This window comes from Hakea prostrata, chromosome 3 (assembly GCF_041222555.1).
Source record: "Hakea prostrata isolate BN-2017 chromosome 3, UWA_Hpros_2, whole genome shotgun sequence".
NCBI classification, from domain to species: Eukaryota; Viridiplantae; Streptophyta; class Magnoliopsida; order Proteales; family Proteaceae; genus Hakea; species Hakea prostrata.
This window is the reverse complement of record NC_142602.1, coordinates 1,007,688-1,032,002: the sequence shown is the minus strand read 5'-3', so window position 1 is coordinate 1,032,002 and position 24,315 is coordinate 1,007,688. Positions and strand designations below refer to the sequence as shown.

The 24,315-nt window shown below is 38.5% G+C and overlaps 1 protein-coding gene and 1 pseudogene across 4 annotated transcripts in view; one reads left to right on the top strand and one right to left on the bottom strand.

Annotated features, from left to right (window-relative positions):
- Nucleotides 1-675: 675 nt before the first annotated feature.
- LOC149019830 (respiratory burst oxidase homolog protein C-like) lies at nucleotides 676-8,492 on the bottom strand (annotated as a pseudogene). Its single transcript, XR_016172512.1, has 13 exons — nucleotides 8,476-8,492; nucleotides 7,523-7,674; nucleotides 7,338-7,465; nucleotides 6,378-6,685; nucleotides 5,616-5,778; nucleotides 5,132-5,255; nucleotides 4,120-4,957; nucleotides 3,668-3,887; nucleotides 3,180-3,282; nucleotides 2,967-3,035; nucleotides 1,988-2,123; nucleotides 1,447-1,873; nucleotides 676-1,164 (listed from the first exon to the last, which is right to left on the bottom strand). The product of XR_016172512.1 is annotated as a respiratory burst oxidase homolog protein C-like (transcript).
- A 5,951-nt stretch (nucleotides 8,493-14,443) lies between these two features.
- Nucleotides 14,444-24,315, top strand: part of LOC149019829 (Cysteine proteinases superfamily protein) — a 29,443-nt gene continuing 19,571 nt past the window's right edge. The window contains exons 1-3 of one of the 3 annotated variants that reach the window (XM_089147802.1): nucleotides 14,444-14,588; nucleotides 15,546-15,718; nucleotides 21,707-21,780. In XM_089147802.1, coding sequence (XP_089003928.1) covers nucleotides 14,558-14,588; nucleotides 15,546-15,718; nucleotides 21,707-21,780 — 278 coding nt within the window. In that variant the 5' untranslated portion in view covers nucleotides 14,444-14,557. The other 2 variants (XM_089147804.1, XM_089147803.1) reach the window with 2 other exon arrangements.

The following is a 24,315-nucleotide window of genomic DNA, read 5'->3' as shown; positions in this document are numbered from 1 at the left end:
CTGTCTACCGTCTGAGTTTTTGTTTGTTTTATGAAGATCAGAACCATAGGAGCGCGCAATGTCGCAGGTAAAAGTTTGCCCTTTTTTTTTTTTTCGGGCGGGGGGGGGGGGGGGGGGGGGGGGGGGGGGGTTTTCTCTTCTTTTCTCCTCTCTTTTTTTTTTTTTTTTTTTTTTTTTTTTGCAATGAATTGATCTAGTTGCCAAGTTGGCCCAGGATAGAACAGGGCTGAGTGGCTGCACGACATTTCTAGATGCATGTTTTCATAGTTACTTCTCATAAGAAGCATAAGAATGTTGAAGGCCTTGTCTCAGGATAGACCTAACGGGCCCTTTTCCATTGCATTCCCTCTTTCATAGAATGTCTGAGTATAACAGCTAGGTGGGCACTTGGAAATAATTGGAGTACTGTACGGCGTCTGCACGCCTTTGTATGGTAATAATTTGTCTTTATTTACAATCTAGCCCAAAACAACCCCCCCCCCCCCCCCCCCCCCCCCCCCCCCCCCCCCCCCCCCCCCCCCCCCCCCCCCCCCCCCCCCCCCCCCCCCCCCCCCCCCCCCCCCCCCCCCTAATATTAATTTAATAGCCTGCTGGGGGATTCAGACATAAATGGACCCTTGTATGAAATATGATCTTCCTTCGATCGATGGAAAAGGACTAAGGAGCGGCTTATATTTACATCAGTCCTCACGCCAGCCAACAAACCCTATCTCATAGCTTTAGCAGCTAGCTAAGCGTGTTTTAGAACTTTATATTATTACAATGTGGGATCCAGATCGATCTTCTTGTGTTTAGGTTTTGGGTCAGGGGTAAAAATAAAATGCAGATTAGACGTCTAGCCTACGTTTGATCAATTTTATTTGGTGACTTCGTCATACTATTAAGGAACGATCAATATATATAGCTTAATAAAAATCTGGTTCCAGGACCCAAATTAAAGAAGAGAGAACGGTTCTATAAGACCGTGTAGACTGTATCAGTGTATCTATCGGCCTTGCTTTCAGTCCTGCGATTACTCGTCTTCTCGTGCTATTAGTTAGCTAGGAGGCCGATTTCAGAAGTTCTCTTTGTGGAAATCAAATTTGGTGGAGGTTTTGTGAGAGAAATCCTGTGCAAGCTGGCGCAGCTCCTTCGTTAAAGCCGGGGATCCACAGTAGAAAACTCCTGCTCATCAGCAAGGAAGGAGGCAAGCCGAAGTTAGTGAGGATTATTAATGCAGTCAAATCCCTGCAGGGGTGCCTAGTGAAAAGAAAGACTTAAAAAATTAAATAGGACAGCAACGACAGGAAACGCCTTGAAGTTTGACTTTGGGGGAAAAGGTTGAAAAGTGCGTGTCCGATCATCCATCTCCATCCAGAGTACTACAGACTGTTTCGTGTGTGTGTGTGAGTGAGTGCATGTGCTAATTGTTGTTATTAGTGGAAATTAAGAAACAAAAACACTAACCGACACGGGTGTGAGAGTGACTGAGGGCGATGCGCTTGTAGACGCTACGCCAGTTGGGCTTGGTGAAGTGGGACTTGACGCGAGTGCCGGAGACGACGTCGACACCGTGTTTGGCGTGGTTGAGGGACTGAAGCATGGCGATGAGTGCGGACCTGGCGTCTCCTTCCTCGTACACGCTGGTGAAGTAGCAGTTGTGGAGCTCTATGACCCCGTCCTTGTTCTGGTCCATCTCTGCCACCTCGTTCATCACCCCTTTGAACCATTCGAAAGACCCTTGCTCCCTTGTCACCCAGTAGAAGTACCGAGTACGTACGCTCTCCTCGTCCTGAAGAACCCTTTGATCTTCTTGTACGTAGTACTACTGTTACTGCTGCTATTATTTACATGATGCGAGGAAGTAGTACTCGAAGATGGTTCCCGGTCGTCCCTGCCGTCTTGGGGTTGTTGATTAATATCATCATCATCATCATCATCATCATCATGATGTATTCATGTTGTTGTGGTTCTTCGTCTTCTGCTGAACCTGAACCCAAGGACGTACTTGATGTTGTTGACGATGTCCTTGACAATGCTGATCATTGGGGCCGGTGGCTCCGATCCCCAATCCCACCAGCAGCAGTACCACCTCATATTTCTTATAATCTTGCATGCGCTGGTGCTCCATATGGCCCGTCTATCTATCAACACCTTGGGGAAACTGTACAATGCACGTACCACATCAGATACATATACATATTAGCTAGTGTTCATCATTTTCATTTCTAGCCAATTCAAATCTCTCATAATAATCATGCAACCAGTCGAAACAAACAACAGTCTTTAAGTAATGCGCACTCCTGTCAATCGCAGCAAAGAAATAGTGGATCCCTTAATTGCTTCTACTTTTGGATATAGTTGCTGTGTAATTAGCAAAATGTAAATAAAAAATAATAAACTAAATCCTATAGCTTTTAATTTGTGTGGTAATCAATTAAGTTATAACCTAAATGAGTGCTGGGATGATTTGTTAGGTGTCACCAGTTACTTTCGAAATTGATATACCCTTAAATCCTTAATACAGATAATAAATGGATGTGGACAGTCACGGCTGGTGGAAACTGTGGAATACGTAGAGGAATCCATCGTGGAGGGAGCTTAGCGCATATATATAATATAACTAATTGCCCCCTCAGGGCTCAGACCAATGGGACCGGAGTCGCGCGAGAGTGCAAGTGGAAATTCAACTACTCCTGCACTCCAGCACTCCTCTCATATCTTGTATTAATAAAACTTGAAATGAATGATCAGGATAAAACAAACGCACGCACGCACTAGGATCAGTTAGTTATATGTTTATCGTTTCTTCCAAGCTTTATCACCGCCATTCACCAACCCCCTCATAGCCTAGTAGTGTTATTTACTGGCTGGCTGGCAGAGTGGCAGGCAATGGAAAGGAAATTAAATTGTTTAATTAGGTGTTGTGCATTAATAATGGTTTGAAAGTCTTCCAAGTTCCAACAACAAATTCCATCATATCATCATATCCTTAGGGAGTTGTTGTAATCGGCTCTGAGTAGCCCACTTTTTCCACCTGTTGGAGGCTGGCAAACCTGCACGCACCAAAATCCGATCCAAATCAGATAAACCACACCACTGACTTTCAAAAGTTATCTTTTTGCCTTTTTTGGGACTTGGGACAGTTGGGAGTTCAAAACCCTCAGAATTTTAATAATGAGACTTCACAATGTTCAGACCTCGGAGAATACGGTTTTTAGTTGTCGTGTCCAGTCACCCAGAGTTCTTATGTGCACGCTCAGGTAGTCGTCGCCAGGTGCCGAGGTAATGGAGAAAGGATGGCTGTCCATGAGATTAGCCCCTAGTCAGTCAAATTCACTAACTCTCTCTCTCTCTTTCTTTCTTTCTTTCTTTCTTTCTTTCTTTCTATCTTTCTATATGACGAGAGAGAGAGAGAGAGAGAGGAGAGGGAAAAGAAAACGGGGGTGGGTGTGCCGTGTGCGTGTCCGTGTGCGTGTGCTTATGAAGTGTGAGAAAAGGAAAGTGCGTTAGGGGCCGGAGATCAAATTCAAAAGTCCATGGGTTTGGGGACCACACGGATCCAAAATTTAATGGGTTGGGTAACTACCCACTACACCCATTACCCACCTTCTCCACCAGGTGGAGAGAAAGAGAGAGATAATCAGATAAGTAAAAGATGGGTGATGATGGAGCCTGGAGGGATTACCATTCGAAGGCCGAAACGGCGGCACAGTTGACAAACATGTACTGCCCACTCTTGTAATTGAAGCCCTGGGGTTTGGTCATATGCAACGCCAACACGTTTCCTTCCTGGATACACCGCTACCTTGAGTATGATTACGGCCTTCACGCTAGCTTGACCTCAGTGCCCTTATCATCCCTTCGCAACCATACAGCCGCACTGGAATCGCCAAGTACATCCATGTCTGCCCTCCATCAATCCATGCATCACAATCATCAGCCTCCAACTATATATGTATATCATTCATTATTTTAAAGTGCTACATTAAATTCCAATTTATAATAGCATATGATCGAATGAAAAAAGTAGAATGAGCAAGGAGATGAGCAAGCGAGGCGATTTTCCTGCTCTGCAGTCTGCATGCATGGTTCTTTTCGTGAATGGAATGGAATAGGCACAGGCACCAAGGCACGTACCGTTTTCTTGTACCATTCTTTTGTTAGGTAAAGCTTGACGCCATGGACGATGACGAAGAGGTGGTGAGAGTAACAGAAGGCGGGCGTTAAAGCCGGTGAGCTTTGGAGGGGCCAGCTGGAAAACTTTAGTTTGTTCCTCCTAAACCATGGGGTTGCGAGTGAGAAGGCAATTCCCATGAGTAGTAACTAGTAACACCATGGCGATCCCCGTTATCCCTTCCACACCCTTCAAGAACCACCAGTAGCTGGATGGCTGCTCCTCCCCGAAGTAGGGCTCCAACGCCTCATACTCCACGTCGCTGGCCGACAATAGCTTTGGGAAGTCGCATGCCAAATGCGCACCGGCGTGTAGACTCACCCCGACGGCCACCCCGAGGGCGATCAGCTTGTGAAAGTTGAGGTTGTCGTCGAAAGGGACCATCATCAATCCCAGCTTGATCTTGTTGCGGAGCCAGGTGATGGTGTCCCGGCAGACTGGCAGCAGTATAAGGGCCATGTTCAACTTGAGGGTCTCCGCCGGCACCTTTGGCGATGCACACGCAATACCCCATCACCTTAAACGCCTCCGCCCTGTTCCGGTACTCCACCAACTTGTACGCAAACAGCCCAGACACCGCACCCATCCACACCGCCATAACCCATACTCTCTGCCAGTCGTCCATCACAAAGTACTTGCTCTTCTTCCACCACCTCCTTCCAGACCGGGTTCTTCTCCACCGTCGGCTTTAGCTTCTGGCTCAACATTTGGCTCAGGTTTCTACTTTCGCCTCTCACCGACGACGACGACGACGACTGACTTGGAGCTTTGTACTAACAGCAATGTCTCCAGATTGTGAATCTGCCAGTAAATAAAATAATATTATCTATACGCCCATCCTACACCCACATGTCAAAATTACTTACTAGTTACTACCAACAGGAAAAAGCAAAAACAAATTAAAATCAGACTGAGTTGAGACTGGTATTGTAGTAGCTGGTAGGTAGTCTCAGAAAGAAAGTTAGCTAATCTTACCTTTATGTAACCGGCGTTGTCAGGGTCCAACTCTTCCATAATCAGGGCCGCATATGCGCAGCATGCAAGTCACACTAGATCTGGAAACCCAACCGTGATCCTCCCGTCGGCATCTTTGTTCACCCAGCAATTTTTTTTTTGGGGGTTGGGGGATTCACATCCTCTTTAATTCCTTTCTATGCAATTCCTTATAATTTCCTCGTAGGATTGTGCCATGTGGCATTTAAATGATCCAACGGTTACCTAATTTAAACTAAATTTGAATTTTATTTAAACCCACCCATAAATTTGAATTTTATTTAAACTCTAGTTTGTTGGGTAACCGTTGGATTACTTAAATGCGACGTGGCACAATCCTATGAGGGAATTGTATGGAATTGCATGGAAAGGAATTACAGAAGATGTGGATCCGGATGGGGATGGGGGTACGTTAACGTTCACAATAATACTAATTTTAATCATTAATTATTAACTAACTACATACATGTCGAAGAAAGTTTGAAGCCTGGAGTCGAAACTTTGGTCAGAGATTTGATCCCAGAACTCCCTTAGCTCAGCCTTGTTGATCGAGTCTCCCGTAATATTCCTCTTTCGAGCCAGCGCATCAAATAACTCGCCAGCGAACTCCTTAGATTCCTTGTTCATTCCTGTATTCGATGGTACAATTAAGAAATTAATTAAAAAGAAAATTAGTTATCTATTTAATTTAATCATATCAGGCCTCAGCGGCCGGATGGTGGATATGTGCATGCACCGCATGCACGAGTAGGAGTGAGGTCGGTACCGATGAATCCGGATCAGCGACCCGTACAAGAAGCACAAAGTGCTCTCCCCACGCTTTCTGACCACAAACATCAGTGGTGTCCACGGTGAAAAACAATTTTTGGAAAAAATAAAAAAAAAAGTTTTTTTTTCCACCAGTGGGACCCACTGATGTTAGTGGTCAGGAAGCCATGGGGAGCACAGAGTGCTCCCCCGACGGGGAGAAGATCCGGATTTCTGACCACAAACATCGGTGGGGCCCACGGTGAAAAACACTTTTTGAAAAAAATAAAAAAAAAGGTTTTTTTCCCACCAGTGGGACCCACTGATGTTTGTGGTCAGGAAGCCATGGGGGAGCACAGAGTGCTCCCCCGACGGGGAGAAGATCCGGATTCTGTACCGATTGTGTACGTTGTTAGAGAGAAGAAGGGAATTAAAAAAACCTCTAGGCTCTAGGCTCTAGGCCTCTAGCTAGCTAACTCACCGATACATTCGGCGAAGAGGGAACGGGGAAGAAGTAAGAACGCCGTTAGTAGAAGCAGTGAGGTCATGGAAGCACTTCTCGACGGCAAGCCAACCAGAGGCGCCGTCAGTCTTGGTGATGAACTTGAGTCCCTTCAAGGCGTGAGCGGCGGCAGACTTGGTCCTATCAAAGCGTCTAGTGGAAGTGGAGGGTCGCCTGGTGAGGGTAGTAAGTCTTTTCAGTTCCTGGGACACCTGCCTGATTCTCCAGGAGGCGCTGCGCATGACTGACGACAACTACGACGACGACGATGACCTCTTCTCAAGTGTCTTGGCTGCAGAAGACAAGACCTTATCCACGGAACCGGATGATTAAACAAATCACCAAAATGAACAAAATAAACCAAGGATCTTGTGCAAATAAGTTGAAAGACAATCACAAAACAAATAAACAACAAACCACCACAAGAATGAAAAGAGAAATGCAAACAACACACAAGAATTTTACGTGGTTCACTAACCCGAAATAATCGAGATTAGCTACATCCACGGGGAGCGATTTCACTATTTTAATCTTCAAAATAGTACAAGATTTGAGTGTGATACAATATTACCTCAACCGGTCACATAACCTCTCAAAGCTCCTTAGAATACCCTTCTACCTTAAGCTCTTGAAGAAAACCCTTCAATCCAAGCCCAAGCTTCAATGGAGTTGCAATGGAGAAGAACACAAGAGAGAAGAAACCATTTTCTTGCAAAACCACAAGAAGCTAGAAGAAGACCTCCCTAAAGCTAATCCCGTTTTTGGACAAAACCCATTTTAGAAGTCACTAGAAACTCACTTTTTTTCTCTCCATTTACCTCTCCCAAGGCCCTCATAATGATACCAAACACCTACCCATGTTAAAGACTAAGTGGGGCCCATCAAATTCAAAATTTGAATTTAAACAAAGATAAAGTGATTTTCATCACTAAACTCAACATTGGCCAACAGCGTTAACTAAGGATCTTCATTATCCACCCCTCCTCCGGCTGCCTTCACGCTATATATGTACCGCCACCGAGACGTCGAGTCGTCACGTAGGTCCAGCGTGATCTCCACGTATGCTTCTGATGATTCTTCATCCTGACTATGAGAATTCATATTCATGATGCTGCTACCGGCACTGCCACCAAATGACGAATCCGAATTAAGGTTGAATCTGGCGCTTTTTCTGCCTGCTGTTTTGTTGAGATGTCCGCTGATCAGATGCCCACTGTAGCTTGATCTATCACTTCCCACGCTCCCTGTGTCCGACTGATGATCCCCGCACCCACACCTATACTAGTTGTTCCCATCCTCGGCCTTCCTGAATATTATTCTACCACAACCCGCGCGCTATTTATTTCACAGAGACGAAGAGGATAAATGAGAGGTACGTACTAATCGTGATACAGATATGATGAGATGAATCGATGATGATGAAGAGGATGTTTTCAGGCAGCTAGTGGCATATATATATATATATATATATAATGGAGAATTGGTCGAAACATATATAGCCAGCTAGCTGTATGCCTGTATCCACCATTCTGTAATCCTCCGACATTGATGGTTAAAGTCTTTGGATTTTATGGCAAAGTCTTTGGATTTTTGCCATAAACATATATTAAAAATTTACGATTACCATACTTTGGTCAGTGGTCAACCTTTTCCTATATTACTAGGTGTGCGTGTGGGCGCTGAACTTGAATTCTCACCATTAAATGTGCAGCACAATCGAGATCGAAATTCCTTTCTTGATTTCAATCTCGACACAAGAATAGCATAGAGATATACGCATTTAAAGTGAAGCATTGAAGAACAAAATATTGAATCAACGATCTTCTAAGACTTTATACTTCTAACTAGAGTAATCATAATCAATAATCAACATGTCATGTGCAAACAAGCGGATAATTATAACCTTATTATTTGACACAAATATAATAATAAAGTCATTTATTATAATTATTAGTTTGAAACCCAAAACTCTTTACTTATTTTGTTAAAGTTTAATAATATATTTAAATATTTATTTAATATCATAAAATACTAAATTAATTTATAGTTCTTATGTTTTAAACATTTCATGACATACCTTTTAAGTTTGTTCATGTAGGTTTTATAATTAATATACTATTTGTCCATATCATTTACTCTATCAAAATTCAAAAAAATTTAACAAATATGAATCACTTGATATGAAACAAGAACTTAAAGACATGTCTTTTTTATGAATTTCAACAGTGATAAAGCAATTACTTTGTTCACTTTAATTGAATCATTTTATTTTGTATACTAACAATAGAAACGTATAATAAATAGCAACCCTAACAAGATAGGTCTCCTATTTCGAATTTCATGGTTTTAGTATTTTATTGGGTATTTTATATAAGTGTTTCCCATATAATACACCATACATATAAAACAGAAGATGCTTTTGTATAGCCAAAATAATGGGGAAAAATCGTCTGATGTGATGTGCACAGCAGTGCGGCACCGCAAGTCGACACGTGGCTTATTCCTATTAAACGGTTCAGATTAGAAGGAGGAATTTAAGTGAAATTGACCCACCTTCTTACCCATTTTAACAGAATCCGTTTTGTGACCATATGCATAAATATGGACACACTGATTTCTTTCCGTTTTAGTAATTTCTATTTTCTTAATTTCATTTCTCGAAAATAATGATTTTTTTTTTTTGAAATTTGATTTGCTTCAATCCTAGCATAAGTTTTTGTAAGAATTGTTAAGAAGAAGACGTAAGGAATAAAAGAAAATCTTTCGCAACTAAAACTACTGACGTTTTACACATAAGTACCGTCTCATCAGAGAACTCGTAAAGAGAACACGGAAAAGTAAACACTAAACACCATCAAACCTAAACGGACATTCATTGCAAAAATGCAAAAATCTGAATATCTTTAAAGAGTTAATGCAATTGTCACGTCTCTGACCAACATATAGAATTAATCGAAACATAACCGAAATTCCATAAACTACTGTATTTTTAATCATCGAATCTCACGAGAGAAATCCGAAAAGGTAATTATGATGTACGGGCAGAAAGAAAAAAGAATTATGCAATGCAATTGTCAAATCTTACTTTTCCATGTCAGAATAAAATAAATAAAAAATTCTTACTAAGACATATTGCTTTGATTTTGAAACCCCTGCTGAGTCCCTGACCCCTCAAGGCCTCAACCTTCTGAAGTTCTGAGTTCTGATAATAAAAAAAGTAAGAAACCAAGACCAACTTAAAGTAATCGACCTCCTTTTTCAAAGTAATTAATAACCTCTGGATCCGTGTCGAATTGGAATTTTTGGAGTGGTACGGACTACGGAGTACGGACCAATCTAGTCAACCACCGAAGCTGATGATAAATCGGACTGAATCCTGCTACAATAAAAACCTGAGTGAGTTACGGTTCTATTTTGGATGGCTTTACCGGTTTATATTCCAAATGTAATTTTCTCCGCCTACGATTTCTTTTCATTATTTCTTCCTAACCAAACGTTTTATTCGAATTTTGGTTTCCCAATTTATAAGTCCTCTTATCCAGTCCATATGTATAATACATGTTATACTAAGTACATTAAAAGCTAGCATTACATAGTATCATCATCATCATCATCATCATCTTCTGGAATTAAATTAAAAGCATGGCAAATTATGGATGTCTTTTTCAATTTTCATGTCGGTTTGTTTGAAAGTGCACTACCTTACTTTGGGATGGATAATGGATTGCCATATAGATTGGGCGACAAAGGGACGAGGACGCGGGAAGGCAGGCGGTACTTTCAAACCAATGCAGGAGGGCACATCATCATTCAGAATAAGCAGCACCATCCCATGGAAAGTATATTTCACACGGTTATATACGGAGAGAGATTAGTCTATATAGACGATAGACCTAGTCCTCCCTAAAAGACTTCGCTAGAATATTGCATCCCTCCTAGCTCGTGCATTGAAATTGCATCCGATAATCTTGACAAATGGGATAACCATGGGATGTGAAGACAAGTAGACAATCAACTAATTTATTATTGTTTATTTACTCTCGTCATAAAATTAAGAGATAATTACTGATGCCCCCTTGTACTTTTATTTTACTACTACTTTATCCTCTATATTTTTTAAATTTACTATTCCAACCTTTAATTTTGTCTACAATTACTAATGCCCCCTACCGTTAAGCTCTGTCAGTCTACTGATGATGTGGCATTTATACATTTTTTCAAAATCCCCAAAATAACCCTGCAATTATCTTTTTACTTATTTGCTCTTTTTTAAGTTATAATACTACCCTTAATAGGAAAAAATGAACTTTAATTTTACTTTTCTTTTTTAAAAAGAAACCACAAAATAAATGAAAGATTTGAATTTTTTTTCTCTAAAAAATAAATCACCAAATAAAGGAAATATGTAATTAAATAGAAACTAAAATATTAAGAAATATCAAATTTAAATCAAAGCTGAAAGTTGAAAATCACCTAACATATGTTGACCATTATATATGTTACTAAATTTTCTATCAATTAGATCTTATATGCTAATTTATTTGTAAAACTTCCATCATGGTGATTATGAAAAATTTAAGTGGAATGTGAAAGTTTCAACAATCATAAGTATGTGGTCCCACCAAATTCAAAACTAATTCTAAAATATAAGATTTTAAGGATATAATTGACATGCAATATAGTTTCTATAAATGAAGGTAATGCCATATTTTTACTTCTTAATTCTAAAGGCAAAATAGACATTTCAAATTTAATGTTAACAACCACTTTAACACCATTAGAAGTTAGGGGGGCAATAGTAATTTCACAAAGAATGGGGTTTGATTAGTAATAAAATCAAAGTATAAGGGGGCAATAGTAATTATCCCTAAAATAAAATAAAATAAAATAAAATAAAAATAAAAAGGAGAGAGAGATAAAGAGAATATGAATTATTCATTAATTAATTACTCAAACAAAGCAACTATAAATTTCCAAATTTCTTCCCTATATCCCTTAACCAATCAACACTCAAACATATTTACATTATTATATTTTGACCAAAATAAATAATAAAGTAATGTAGTTTCTTCATCCAATTTCTTTTGTAGAGTACTGTACTATTATTGTCAGGGTTTTATTGGGTCTTAGGGGCACAACTGATTTTTCAAAGCAGCCGGCCGGATAATTTTGTAAATAGATTATACTTTTAGCTAAGGGTATGTTTTTGTATAAATTCTCATTATCTATTATGCCTATTTAAAATAAGTACAAGAATTCGTTATTGGTCAATAATGAAAAATGGTTTGGTGAATTTTCTAGAAAATAAAATATCAAATAAAAAATAAGTACGTGTCAAAATAAATAAATAAAATTCATAGTAAGCAAGTGAGAAAAGAGGAAAACAATATGGTTTTTATAAAAGAATGTGTATTGACTATTTTACCATCATATTAACTATAAAATTTTAAGTAAATTTGCACATAAATAAATAATTCATTCTCACCATAGTTCATAATAGACAAAAATTCTATTATGGATTTTGGAGGTTTTTCTATTATTTAAAATAAATAAATAAATAAATGATAATAGATGCTAAACAATTTAAAATGATAAAAATTTATCATAATTGATACCAAAAATAGCCTAAGTAAATTTCTAAAATTCCTGATGTTTAATTATCACTATTTTATAGTACTGCAAACCATTTGTTAAAGAATTACCATAGTATACTTGGTTCCGAATTTTTTGCCATCAGAGATTTGTCTCTCTACCATCCACAATTAGATGGCAATCTTAGATTTCTCTCTTGATCTAACTATTGTCAAATTTGATGGTCTATATCATTGTTAGATCTTCTATGTATTAGATTCATTTATCACAAAATTTGCATACATTCACCATAGCAAACCCTCAATTGTCAAATGTGTACCTTCTATATTATGAGGATCAAAAAACAAGATTGCAAGGCATTTAACAAAATGTAAACCTTTAATATGAAGAATCCTCTATAACATGCAATTGTACATTGTGAAATAAATATTCTTTTCAACTCCTCGGAGTACTATTGTGAATAAAAGTGGTTCTAATTAGATGCTGCTACACAATAACTTTATGGCTTCATTGAAAAATATGGTTTCCCTAAGCTTTTAACATGTCCTAGAATATTTGTATATATGTATTTAAGTATTTTATGAAGGAGCAAGCCTTTATTTTAACTTGATAATTTGCATCTATACATACACACATATGATGTCTTAAGGCCTACCTTTAAAAAAAAAATTATCGGCAAAACGAACATGATGCATGGATGTACTAAACAAGTTGAACACTGATGTAAGTTTTTAGTAGTCATTCTTTGCATGCTTATGAAAATAGCCTAATTAAATTTAAAATTTGTTGTTTAATTATACTATTTTATCACCAAACCATGTTGTTGACTTGTTGTAATTACTTAATACGTACTACTTGGTTAAATTTTATTGCCTTTGTCAGAGCTGAGTCTACCATCCACGTGAATCGAGATGGCAATCTTAGAATCTCTCTAGTGGTTCATCTTTGAAACTTGAAGCCCATTAAATTCAAAGAAGTAATAAAGAATTTCAAATTGAACCCGATCTCTCGCAACTATTAACCTAAATGCTTAAACGATATGAAAAATGAAAATAAAATTGCTCAAATGTGCACCTTGGATCTATATTTTGATGGATCAAAGTTTAAACAAGAAATTTAAAATAAGTCAACAAAATCTAAACTTTAATATGAAGAATCCTCTATAACATGCAAGGTTGTACATTGTTTTAGAATAGGGTAAATATTCTTTTCAACTCCGGAGTACTATTGTGAATAAAAGTGGTTCTAATTAGATGCTGCTACACAATAACTATTAAACGCCTCCCCTCTGAAAAATATGGTTTCCCTAAATTTAATTTGTCCTAGAATATTTGTATATATGTACCCTTAACTACTTTATGGGAAAAATATAGCTTTTATTTTAAACTTGTAATTTGCATCTATACATCACCCACGTATGAAATACTAAATTACATTCAATAAAAAAAATTTTTAAAAACCAAGTTACAATCCAAATTATCTTTAATTATTAAAAGTTCAATATACTTTTTTTTTGTAAAATTAGCAAACAATCTTAAAAAAAACGCTTATGTTAATAGCTTTTTTTATTAACATACCCCCGTCTTTTTTTATTAGCATTTTTGATTTTAATTGACTTGTAGTACGTTTTTTTTAAATTGTTTGATAAACTTCTAAAAAAAAAAGGATGTTATTGCCTTTTAATAATTAAAGATAATTTACGGTTCGTAGCTATGGTGTTACGGTCTCTTTAATAATTATTTTAAACTTGAGGATAATTTAGTAGTTTAATTGTTAGGGTGAATACGGTAATTTAGGGTTTAAAATGACAAAAATATTTTTAGCCAAGGAGTAGCCTGGGGTTTTAGAAAAATATTTAAAAATGAAAATTAAATTCTCAATTGAGAAACTTATCGGACTTTATTGTGTTTGATATGTTTTTTGTAAAAGGTTAAGCAAGAAATTTAAAATAAGTCAATAGATCTTGAGTTTTATAACCCTGTACCGTTAGACACGAAGGTTTCTTATTGTTTTATAATATTATTGATGATTTTATTTAATTTATTTTTTATGTTATTTACGCATTCTATTATTCTGTTAAACTCATTGAATTTATCTGTGATTCGTTAAAATTCCATGTCACATAATATTTAGAGGATTTACAGTTCAATCATATCATTTTTTTTAAATTAGGCATAGATTTCAGTTTAAATTAGTTAAAAAATGAGACACTTATGAGTCATGTAAATTAAAATTCTTCTTCAGTTTAATAGAGATCTAGACTCATACTGTATTATCTAATGTAAAATTGGGTTGGGTTGAACTTCTAACGGCAGGGCTGAAAATTTAACCTCGAACTGTCCCATCCGTCGCTTCAAACTTCTCAACCACCGCCCTCTTTCGTGAAGGATGGAATTTGGAACATATTTAGGACCAAAAAAGAAAAGGAAAAAGGAAAAGGAAAAAGGGAACATATAAATATGAATATATGATATGAAAAACATATCTCGACCAACGCCGTTGGTGACGAGTCTCTGACCTCACCTTCATCTCTGCGGATTTGCAAGGATCTTCATGATGATGTCCCCATGCCTTTGTCTGCCCTCTTCTTTCTTTACGGTATCGTATATAAATATATTTACATATTTTCAGTTTGTATTTGTAATTCCTTCTTCAGTTCTCCCTGTGTGTACGATTGATATTTTATTTCCAGGCTTTCGCTCTATTTGTATTTGTAATTCCTTCTTTACTTCTCCCTGTGGACGATTGATCTTTTCTTTCCAGGCTTTCGCTCTATTTGTATTTGTAATTCTTTCTTCAGTTCTCCGTGTTGACGATTGATCTTTTCTCTCAGTTCTCCCTGTGGACGATTGATCTTCCAGGCTTTCGCTCTATTTGTATTTGTATTTGTAATTCTTTCTTCAGTTCTCCCTGTGGACGATTGATCTTTTCTTTCCATCGAAGGTATCGAAGGTATCATACGCTTCTCAATTGTCTGTCTCTCCTTCTCACCTACTGTGTTTAGTTTCGTGTCAGTCGCTTGTCATTTCCCCCTAACCGATCGATTTATCCTCCTTCCCTTAATCCACGTTCTTGTGTGGCTGGATGCTAATAATCGGCTTATCGCATCTTCATTTCTGCTTTCTTATGTAATATTACTTCTTTAGAGGTTAGAAGCATAGAGCTTTAACAATTTATTTTGTTTTATTTTTCTTCGTGCACATGAATTTTAGTCTAGGATTTTATTTCTTTAGCCTCTATCCACATGCGTTAAATGATATGCGACGGACACATCCTGTTATTCATCAGAAACAAGAAATTGTTCCAGAACTAGGTCTTCAATATGTTTCAACGAGTCAAACTGTTCTCAATAACCACTAGCATTGTTCTATTGACTCCCGTACTTGCAAGCGTGAATATCTTTTAAAATTGTTACTGAAATTGGATATTCAAAACAGATGATTGTCTTTTACAAGCAATCCAGTAGTATAATTGCTTGTCATGGTTTTGATTTTTGGTGAAAGTGAATATCGATAAAACTTGCCATCACATAATAAATTGGATTGCTTCTTTCAGGCAAAATGATGACAAGTGTGACACAGAATGTTGGTGAATGTTCTAGTTATGCATCTAGGAACTTCCAGCAAAATGTTGAGGATGACAGAATGATTGCTGCTGTACTTTCAGAGGAGTATGCCAAGTTAGATGGGGCAATTGCTAGACGCCTTACTAACCTTGCACCCATTCCTGTGAGTTATAGCTGCTAATTCTTGACTTGTCGAGTTCCAGATCTTCAAATTTGGATTTTCATATTTTATTTTAGTTTTTTATTTTTTGGTGAAAGTACTTTCTATTCTGATCGTTGTGAAACTAGCAGTATCACTGTCTGATGCAGTGCTGTTTATGCTCAAATGTGTTTGAAGTAAAGCTTGTCAGCTCACATCCAAATCTGAAGTTTAGAGGCACTTTTGATTTCCTCTTATCTGCTATTTATTTTGAATGTCTTGTGGATGCATATAGTCTATTTTGTACCATTAGCAGTATTTACTCCATCCTGATCTTGTGTGCGTTCAAAAAAATTTAAATCCATCAATATTATTATTCATTTAAAAGCAGATACTTGTCAATCTACTTGTTTGACCAATCACCCAACAGAAAAAGCAACTGCCTAAGCTTGCTGATGATGGTATTTGGGACGGAACTGAGTGTTGTGAAACCCAATTTTAGGGTTAGGTTTTCTTTAATTGATTCCCCAAAATGAAGGGTTGCCCAGAATCTTCCAACAATTTAATGACTAATATGGTTAAATTTTGGGTGGGAGAGTTTTGTTACCACAGAAAGATGGAAAGGTTAGGGTTTTAACAAAACCTAAGATGGGATGGTTTATTTGGTAGTAGGGTATCACTATGGGATGTAACAAAATAATGGGGGATGGATAATGTTGTTAAATAAAGATGGTGATTTAAATGTGAAGGTTATGGCCTATGGGTAAGGTATGGGTTTAACAAAATTATATGGGATGGTAGGGGATTTGGTTTGAGTCTTAACAAAGAAATATGGGATGTACCAATTCTTCCTAGAAACCTTGAAATTGGGTGTAGGGAGGTTTTAGGGTTTTAACAAACCCAAATTGGATGATGATGTAATGGTTACGGGTTGGATCTTTGAAAGGGAATGATCTCTTCTATCTCTTCCTTGCTTTCTTTTTCTTTTATTTCTTTCTTCTTTCTTCTTTCCTTCTTTTCTTTTTCTGGTTCTGCCGCAAGGAAGAAAAGAGGGGAGGGGAGGGTGCCATGAAGAGAGTAGAGGGAAAGAAGGGGCAGCAGGGTAGAGGAGGGGAGGGGGAGTGATCAGGAAGGATACTGGGGACTGAGGGAGGGAATTGTGGGCTGTCTGGGTTTGGGGAAGCTTCTGCCAGGGGTGTGGCAGTTAGGGTCTTGCGCAGGCAGGGTAGGGGATGGGGAAGGGGTGCGATGGTTGTTGGTGAGGGAAGGGGATGGGGGTCTGCTGTAGTTTGTTGAAGATGTTGATGGAAGCTGGAAGAATGGTGCTCAAAAGAAGATGGTTGCTGATCTTTGAAGAAGAAGCTTTGCTGGAAATCTGCTGTGGCCCCCTCGAATAGGAACCATGGTCCTCAATATTCTTAATCAAATAATCAGACTTAACTTTTAAAAAGAAAGAATAGGCTACTTATGGCCTGCTAACCTAAGTGAGATTCCTTTAGATTAGGATCCCATAACAATTAATCTCAATGGCCTGCTAACCTAAGTGAGATTCCTTTAGATTAGGATCCCATAACAATTAATCTCAACCGTTCAAATAAATAATAAAACTTCTAATGGAATCTTCTTGAACATAGATTTCCATAAGACTTTAAATACTAAGGAACTCATCTTTAAAGAAGAATCCCAAGACTGAAGAACTCATCTTCAACTCAAACTGAACATTCTAATTGAACAAGACTCCTCAGATACATAAGAAGAAATTCTGAAAAATGAACCAGCAACTAAATTAGGGCTAGATTGACCGAAATGCCCCTCCAAGAGGTTTCGGCTAGCCCTTGGTGCCCCACTTTGGGGTGGCCCAGGGTTTCGGCCAGGGGCTGAAATCTGGTTCACATCACTGAGTTGGGTTCTTCAAAATGAATGAAAGGTCATGTATTTCTAAACCTGTGAAATTCACATGCTAATTCAATGCCAAAGTGCCAACTTTTTCAACTACAGTCTTTTGTAACTTCAAGTTCGCTCAGAATATGGCTCATTTGTGGCCGATGGTGGAGTAATGCTCTCTATAATATCATTTTCATTTTCTATTTTTACCAACTTTTTCCAAAATCAATAGTAAAAATCATACTTTGTCAAGGCATTAAAATCGTTTCATAATCAGTGTACGTGATACAACATAGAATGAGAATTCATTTGATAGTTACCTAAGTATAAATGATTTTTATAATTTTTTGAGGTAACAGTTCCCCCTTCACCCATCTTCCATATTGATTCATTTGCAAAACCACTACAGAGAAATTTGTTCTAGTGGCTCATTTTGCTTTTCATGTGTTGGAATAAAAAAGGATGTAAAAGAGAAAGGAAAAACAAACCATCCAAGAAACAATTTTGAGGAGTCATTTTGGTGAATCTTGTGAATTGGGTTTCCATAACTTACTCAAAAAGAAAAAGAAAATGAAGTTGTTGCAGTCCAAGTAGAAACTGTTAATTATATTGGAGCATTAGCCATTATCCTCTGGATTTAAAATGGCAAATACTTTAAAATTCTTGCATATGAAAGAACTCCCATCATATCTTGAAATAATTCAACATATTCAACATATTGACATGCCACCAATCAATGTCCTATAGCATCATTTAAAATAATAGCAACTTTATATCATCACAATTCACAAGTATAGCAACAAAATTGAAGGGGGGGGGGGGGGTTGAAAGAAAACGATCTGAAAACCAATAAGCAATTGAAGATGATGATTTAATTTGGGAATTTTTTTCCCCACAGAAATGTATCGGTTAAGATTGAATTAAAGAGGGAAAGAAGGCAAATAAAGAGAAAAAAATGAACTTAAGCACACGAATTAAACTAGAAGATTAACGAGACCGAATACAATGGATGGATCAATATCGGTTAAATATTATTGAATTGGTTGATGAACTGGGTTGGGATACCAAGGGGCTTGTGCAGGAGGTGAAGGGGCCAAATAAGGAGCTGGTTCAAGTGAGCTGCAGGGTTTTGTCAACTTCTTGCTGTGAGCCTTGTCTTGGCTGAGTCTAATGAGAAGATGATAAGGAGTAAGAGACGAGGGCGAATGAGGAGGGTGTAAAAGAGTAAACTTGTAAAAGAGTGGGGATATATCCATTGACACCATGCCGGTTTTAGAAAATGACAACAGCAAGCCTTCTCCCAACTAAATGGGGTCAGCTGCATGGATTCTTGCCTTCCAATCACCTCTGTTTAAGGTCATGCTAGACATAGGCCTAAGCTATGCATATGCTTTCTCACCACTTCTCTTAATGTTATCTTAAGTTTGCCCCTAGTTCTTCTAATTCTTTCAATCTGGATTATATCACTTCTCCATGGAGGGGCACTTATATCCTTAAATGACTTTCTTGTAGCTTATCACTTAGAACTATGTCGGTTTTAAATTGACCACAAAAGAACTTAAAGTAGTTGTCAACAAAAAGTCAAAAATAGCTTGAGACCTATTTTTGAAACACTGTAGTTGAAAACATAGGTTGTCAACAAAAAGTCAAAAATATCTTGAGACCTATTTTTGAAACACTGTAGTTGAAAACACAGGTTGTGACCCGTTGCAGTTTCCCGAGTCAAATAAAAATTCTAAAAACTTGACCATGTCCTAAATAATCTGAGTCTTTTTTGACTGGTTCTTTTAACACGAGTAGTGATAAACTCAAAGGGTGTATTTGTGTTTTAGAATAGTATGAGACCAAATTACATAGAAATTGAGATTAATAAAATAATAGCTCCATATTATAAAACAAAAACTCCTTGATTCCCTTCTGTTGTTCAATTTGGAAAAATTCAAAATATGTGATTTTTTTTTTCAAACTTCTAAAGAAGACGTGACTTGGTTTGACCACTTTTGACCAGGCCAAGTCAACCAAGTCAAGTAAAAAGAAACCTGATTCCAACAATGCAAAAGACAGCCAAATATGTGCATTTGGATAATGTACCGGAAATTGCCTAAGACATTGATTTGGTAATTTTTTTTATGTTTTTCATCCTTGATTTTCCGGGTCTAGTGTGGTGTTAAGTGATATACCTTATAAAACAAAAACCCCTTGATTCCCTTCTGTTGTTCAATTTGGATAAGTTCAAAATATGTGATTTTTTTTTTCAAACTTCTGAAGAAGACGTGACTTGGTTTGACCACTTTTGACCAGGCCAAGTCAACCAAGTCAAGTAAAAAAGAAACCTGATTCCAACAATGCAAAAGACAGCCAAATATGTGCATTTGGATAATATACCAGAAACTGCCTAAGACATTGATTTGGTAATTTTTTTATGTTTTTTGTCCTTGATTTTCCTGGTCTAGTGTGGTGTTAAGTGATATACCTTACTCCCTTTTTTTTTAATGACATTTCAGTTAAATTTAATAAATCAAATGGGAGCTGCTGAATTTAAATCTTATTCCTAAAAAAAGCAAGGGGGGGTTGGTTTTCCTAGCACATGCACAAAAGAAAGTACTAAAAGAAGCAACAAAATATCTGGTGAGATGAGCCCAAGACTAAACTGAGACTTCATACTTCTTAAAAGAATTCCATGCCTGGTACATCCAGCCAAGTGGCGTATTGTTACAATCAAACAAGAGGTTGGCTCTGTCTAATTAAATGAGAAATGCTTTATGGCTTCCTTGGCCTAAAACTAAGAAAATCCAAACTATTGCTGATTCACCTTCCTTTATGAACCCTATAGTGCTAAGAGAGGAATATAGTACCATTAAGGTCAATATCAACCTTCGAATGTTGAATATACCACTTGACCTGACTCGTGATATATTCTTAAGAAATGGGATGCCCAATCATTGTACTACAACAACAAGAAGAAGCATTGTCCTAACTAAATGGGGTCAACTACATGGATTCCTGCCTTCCAATTAGATACGCTTGAGGTCATACTAGATACAAGGTCTAAGCTATGAATATCCTTTCTCACCACTTATCTTAAGGTTATCTTAGGTCTGCCCCTGGCTCTTCAAATTCCTTCAATTTGGATTAAATCACTTCTCTGTATAGGGGCATTTATAGGCCTCCATTGAACGTGGCGGTGCCACCTCAAACGACTTTCTCGTAGCTTATCACTTGTCGGAGCTACTCTAAAACCAATTCTAATATAATCATTCCTTTTGTAATCGTCCTAGTGTTACCACTCATCTATCTTAGTGATCCTCATTTCTGCTACATTGAATTTATCTATATGATGTTTTTAATAGCCCAACACTCTACCTCATACATTATAGTTGGTTGAACAACTGTCCTATAGAATTTTCCTTTGAGTTGGATCACACAAGACCCCTGATGTACCTCTCCACTTCATCCACCCTATTTTAATTCTTTGGGAAACATCATTCTCTATATCACCTTTTTATTTATGATTACACCAAGATACCTAAAATAATTGCTTTGAGGAATCTCCTTCTCATCAAGTTTCACCACCTCATCGTCCGCCTAATCATGACCAAAGTGACAAACTGGATATTTTGTCTTTATTCTTAGTTTAAAGCCTTTTGATTCCAAAGTTGCTCTCCATGGTTCTAACTTGGTATTAATCCTTACATGTATCTCATTTATCAACACAATACCATCAGCAAAAAACATACACCAAAGAGCCTCATGTTGAATGTCTTTGGTTAATTCATCAATTATAAGTGCAAATAAATATGAGCTTAAAGCTTTTTCTAATCATTGTACTAGCAAACATTAAATTATTTAAATTGGAAATATGCAATGGAAATAAAATAATGAAGTTATCACTTGTATCTGTTGTATTCGTCATGTGGTGCAGTTGATGTTCTACACAGCACCTACAGGATCTTACTTTTGAGCACAGGCTCCTGCCTTCAATATTTTTCTTCCTTTCGTGTTTGGTATTTGCCATGAAAATTCGCAGAACTGTGAATTTATTGTTGTATTCGCTGATTTAGATTCTATCTCCAACCAAGAAACCAAGTTCCTAGAATCTTTTCTAGAATCTAACTTTCAGAATTCCAGCATGTTCCACGGATAAATTCCTACATTCCAAATGTAAGTGAGGCCAGCTTGGATCACCAAAGGCTGCTTCAGAGGTATGTTTGCTTAATTTAGTGGTCTACTTTTCTGTAAAGTTTCTGATCAGAATTTTACTTTTAGGAACTTGCAGTACTTCTTTTTTCTTTTTCTTTTTTTCCTGCCTATTAAATCTTGAAGGGTCAAGGAAAAGATAAAACAAAAGGAAACTACTACACTAATAAAAAGAAAAAAAGAAAAAAACCAGGGAAGTAAAAGTGCGACCCACACCAAATTGGCAAACACCAATGAACAGAGCTCTAAACTAAACCCCAAAAGACGAGCGAACAACCAAGGCGGGCAAGCTCCAAACGAGTGCCAGGGGAGTGCTGGAGAGGGTGTCAGCCCATGTGGAGGAGAAGACCAAGGAGAGGCGGGGGGGCCCCATCCCCGACACCCCCCTCTTCCATCCCCGGGTGATATGAACCAGATTTAGGGCTAGTTGGAATATTGCTTAGTACAAGCTCGCCCAGGATCGTATTCACAGAATCAGCAGTCTTCTGGGACTGAAATTACATTTTGGTGGAGGGGTTTTGGATAAATTTAGGGTTTACAAGTGTTTTTTTTGGATGATTAAATAATTCAATTAAAAACTAAAAATAGAGAAATTACAAAAGGAGGAAACAGGGGGGAGACCAACCCGCGGGAGGCAAGAGAAGAAGAGATCCCGGAACAACAAAAGCCGCCGGGGATCGACGCAGGGTGGGGAATAGAAAGAAGCCTAGAAGAACCATCAACATGGATGGCATTCCAAATCAAGCCGAGAGCGGGATGGATTCCATCTCCGAGATGCGCCCCACCAAAGGTGATGGACAATGGCACTAAAGACTAGCTTCCCAATCCGATCGCAAATAGTGGAACTTGAGAAATTTCCCAAAACCCAAGACCAATCTAGAGCAAACCCAAAGAGCGCCGAACGGAGCCAATGACGAAGGGCCCCCAAAGGGAACGGAGAGGGGGCAAGAAAGAAAAGATGGTCGAGGTCCTCTGAACCATTCCAACAAAAGATATAGTTAGACCGGGATGTGGTGGCTAATGAGAAAGGATTGGTGGGGAGGGCAAGGTTAAGGGCTCTCCAAAGGGTGAGAGAATGACGGAGGATGTGGCCTTTGAACCAAACTAGGGAGGGCCAAGGGATAAGGGGGGAGCGAAGCAAGTTCCAAGTTGAAGAAGAGGAGAAACATTTAGAAGGAGAGGGGAGCCAAAAGGAGGCATGGGGGGGGTGGAGGGAGGGAGGAACCAAACGAGGAGATAGGGTGGGGGAGAGGAACCCAGGAACATAACAAGAAAGAGGAAATGGGGGCAGCTGGAAGACGGGGGCGAGGAGAGGAAGAAGCCCACGAGCCACAGAGCCGGAAGGAAGAGAGGGACAGAGGAGAAGAGGGAGATGGCAAGGAGGGCAGCGGCCAAAGGAGAAGCCAGACCCAAGAAAGATGTAGGGAGGGAAGGAGCGGCGAAGGAGCGAAAGGAGGTAGGAGAAACCCAAGACCCGGGAAGGAGAGGAGCTGCCCCAAGTTGGAGCATAGATGAGGCAAGCAGGGGAGGGGGGGGAGCCCGGGGAGAGCGGGAGACCAAGCAAAGACGGGGAGGGGGCGAAACGAGAGCGAGAAGGGTGGGCACACAAACCAAACCAGAGGAAGAGAGGGACCGCAGGAACCCGGAGGCGAAGGGACAAAGGGGAGGGAAGAAAGGAAGAAGAAGGAAGGGGACGCGAGAAAGACAAGACAACAGGGGAAAAAGCAAAACTTCAAGGAAATGATGGTAGAACATCAATTGAGGACCGGACCAAACCAAACGATAGTTAGGTCAATAACACCGCCCAATACCAGCATGTAAATAGAGATAATCTAAAAGATTTACTCAAATAGTTTAAGAGTAATTAAATTTAAAATCTCTATCAGCAATAGTTGTGTATTTCTCTCTAACACCAACGTTTGCTAAACCCAGGCGTAGGCCACAATTAAGGTTCTAATATGTGTTTGCTTGAGTGCAGCCGCTGCACCTGCAGCCAACGGCTGTATGGGCAGCTGTACTCTCACCTTAATCCAAGCCGTTTAATTCAACGGCTCAGATGTTTGATGGGTGTAGGGCTGCCCATCCAGCCGTTGGCTGCAGGTGCAGCCACTGCACCCAAGCAAAGCCCCTAATTTTGGCGTTGATGGCAGATCCAAATTGATGTCATATCAGACCAATTTAATCAATTCCACTGCAACCCAAAAGAACTGGTCCAATAAAGTTTGGTCCAACAAGAGTCGGATTTAAATAAGTATTTTAGTTTGGTTTTAATTTTACGGGTATTTGTTTTAGTACTTCGACGTCAGAGGTTTTTGATTTGGTTTTGGAATCTATTTGGATTTAGAATTCAATTAAGATTTCAGCTGAGCTTCTCTCTTAGATATCAAAATATGAGCTATAAAAATATGATGGATGATTGTGGATATCCATAGAATTTATGGGAAGCCCTTAGGGACAAGTTAGGATTGATATGAGTTATTGACAAATCAACCAAAGGATCGTTGGAGATATCCAAATTTATATGGGATGGTTTACTTGGT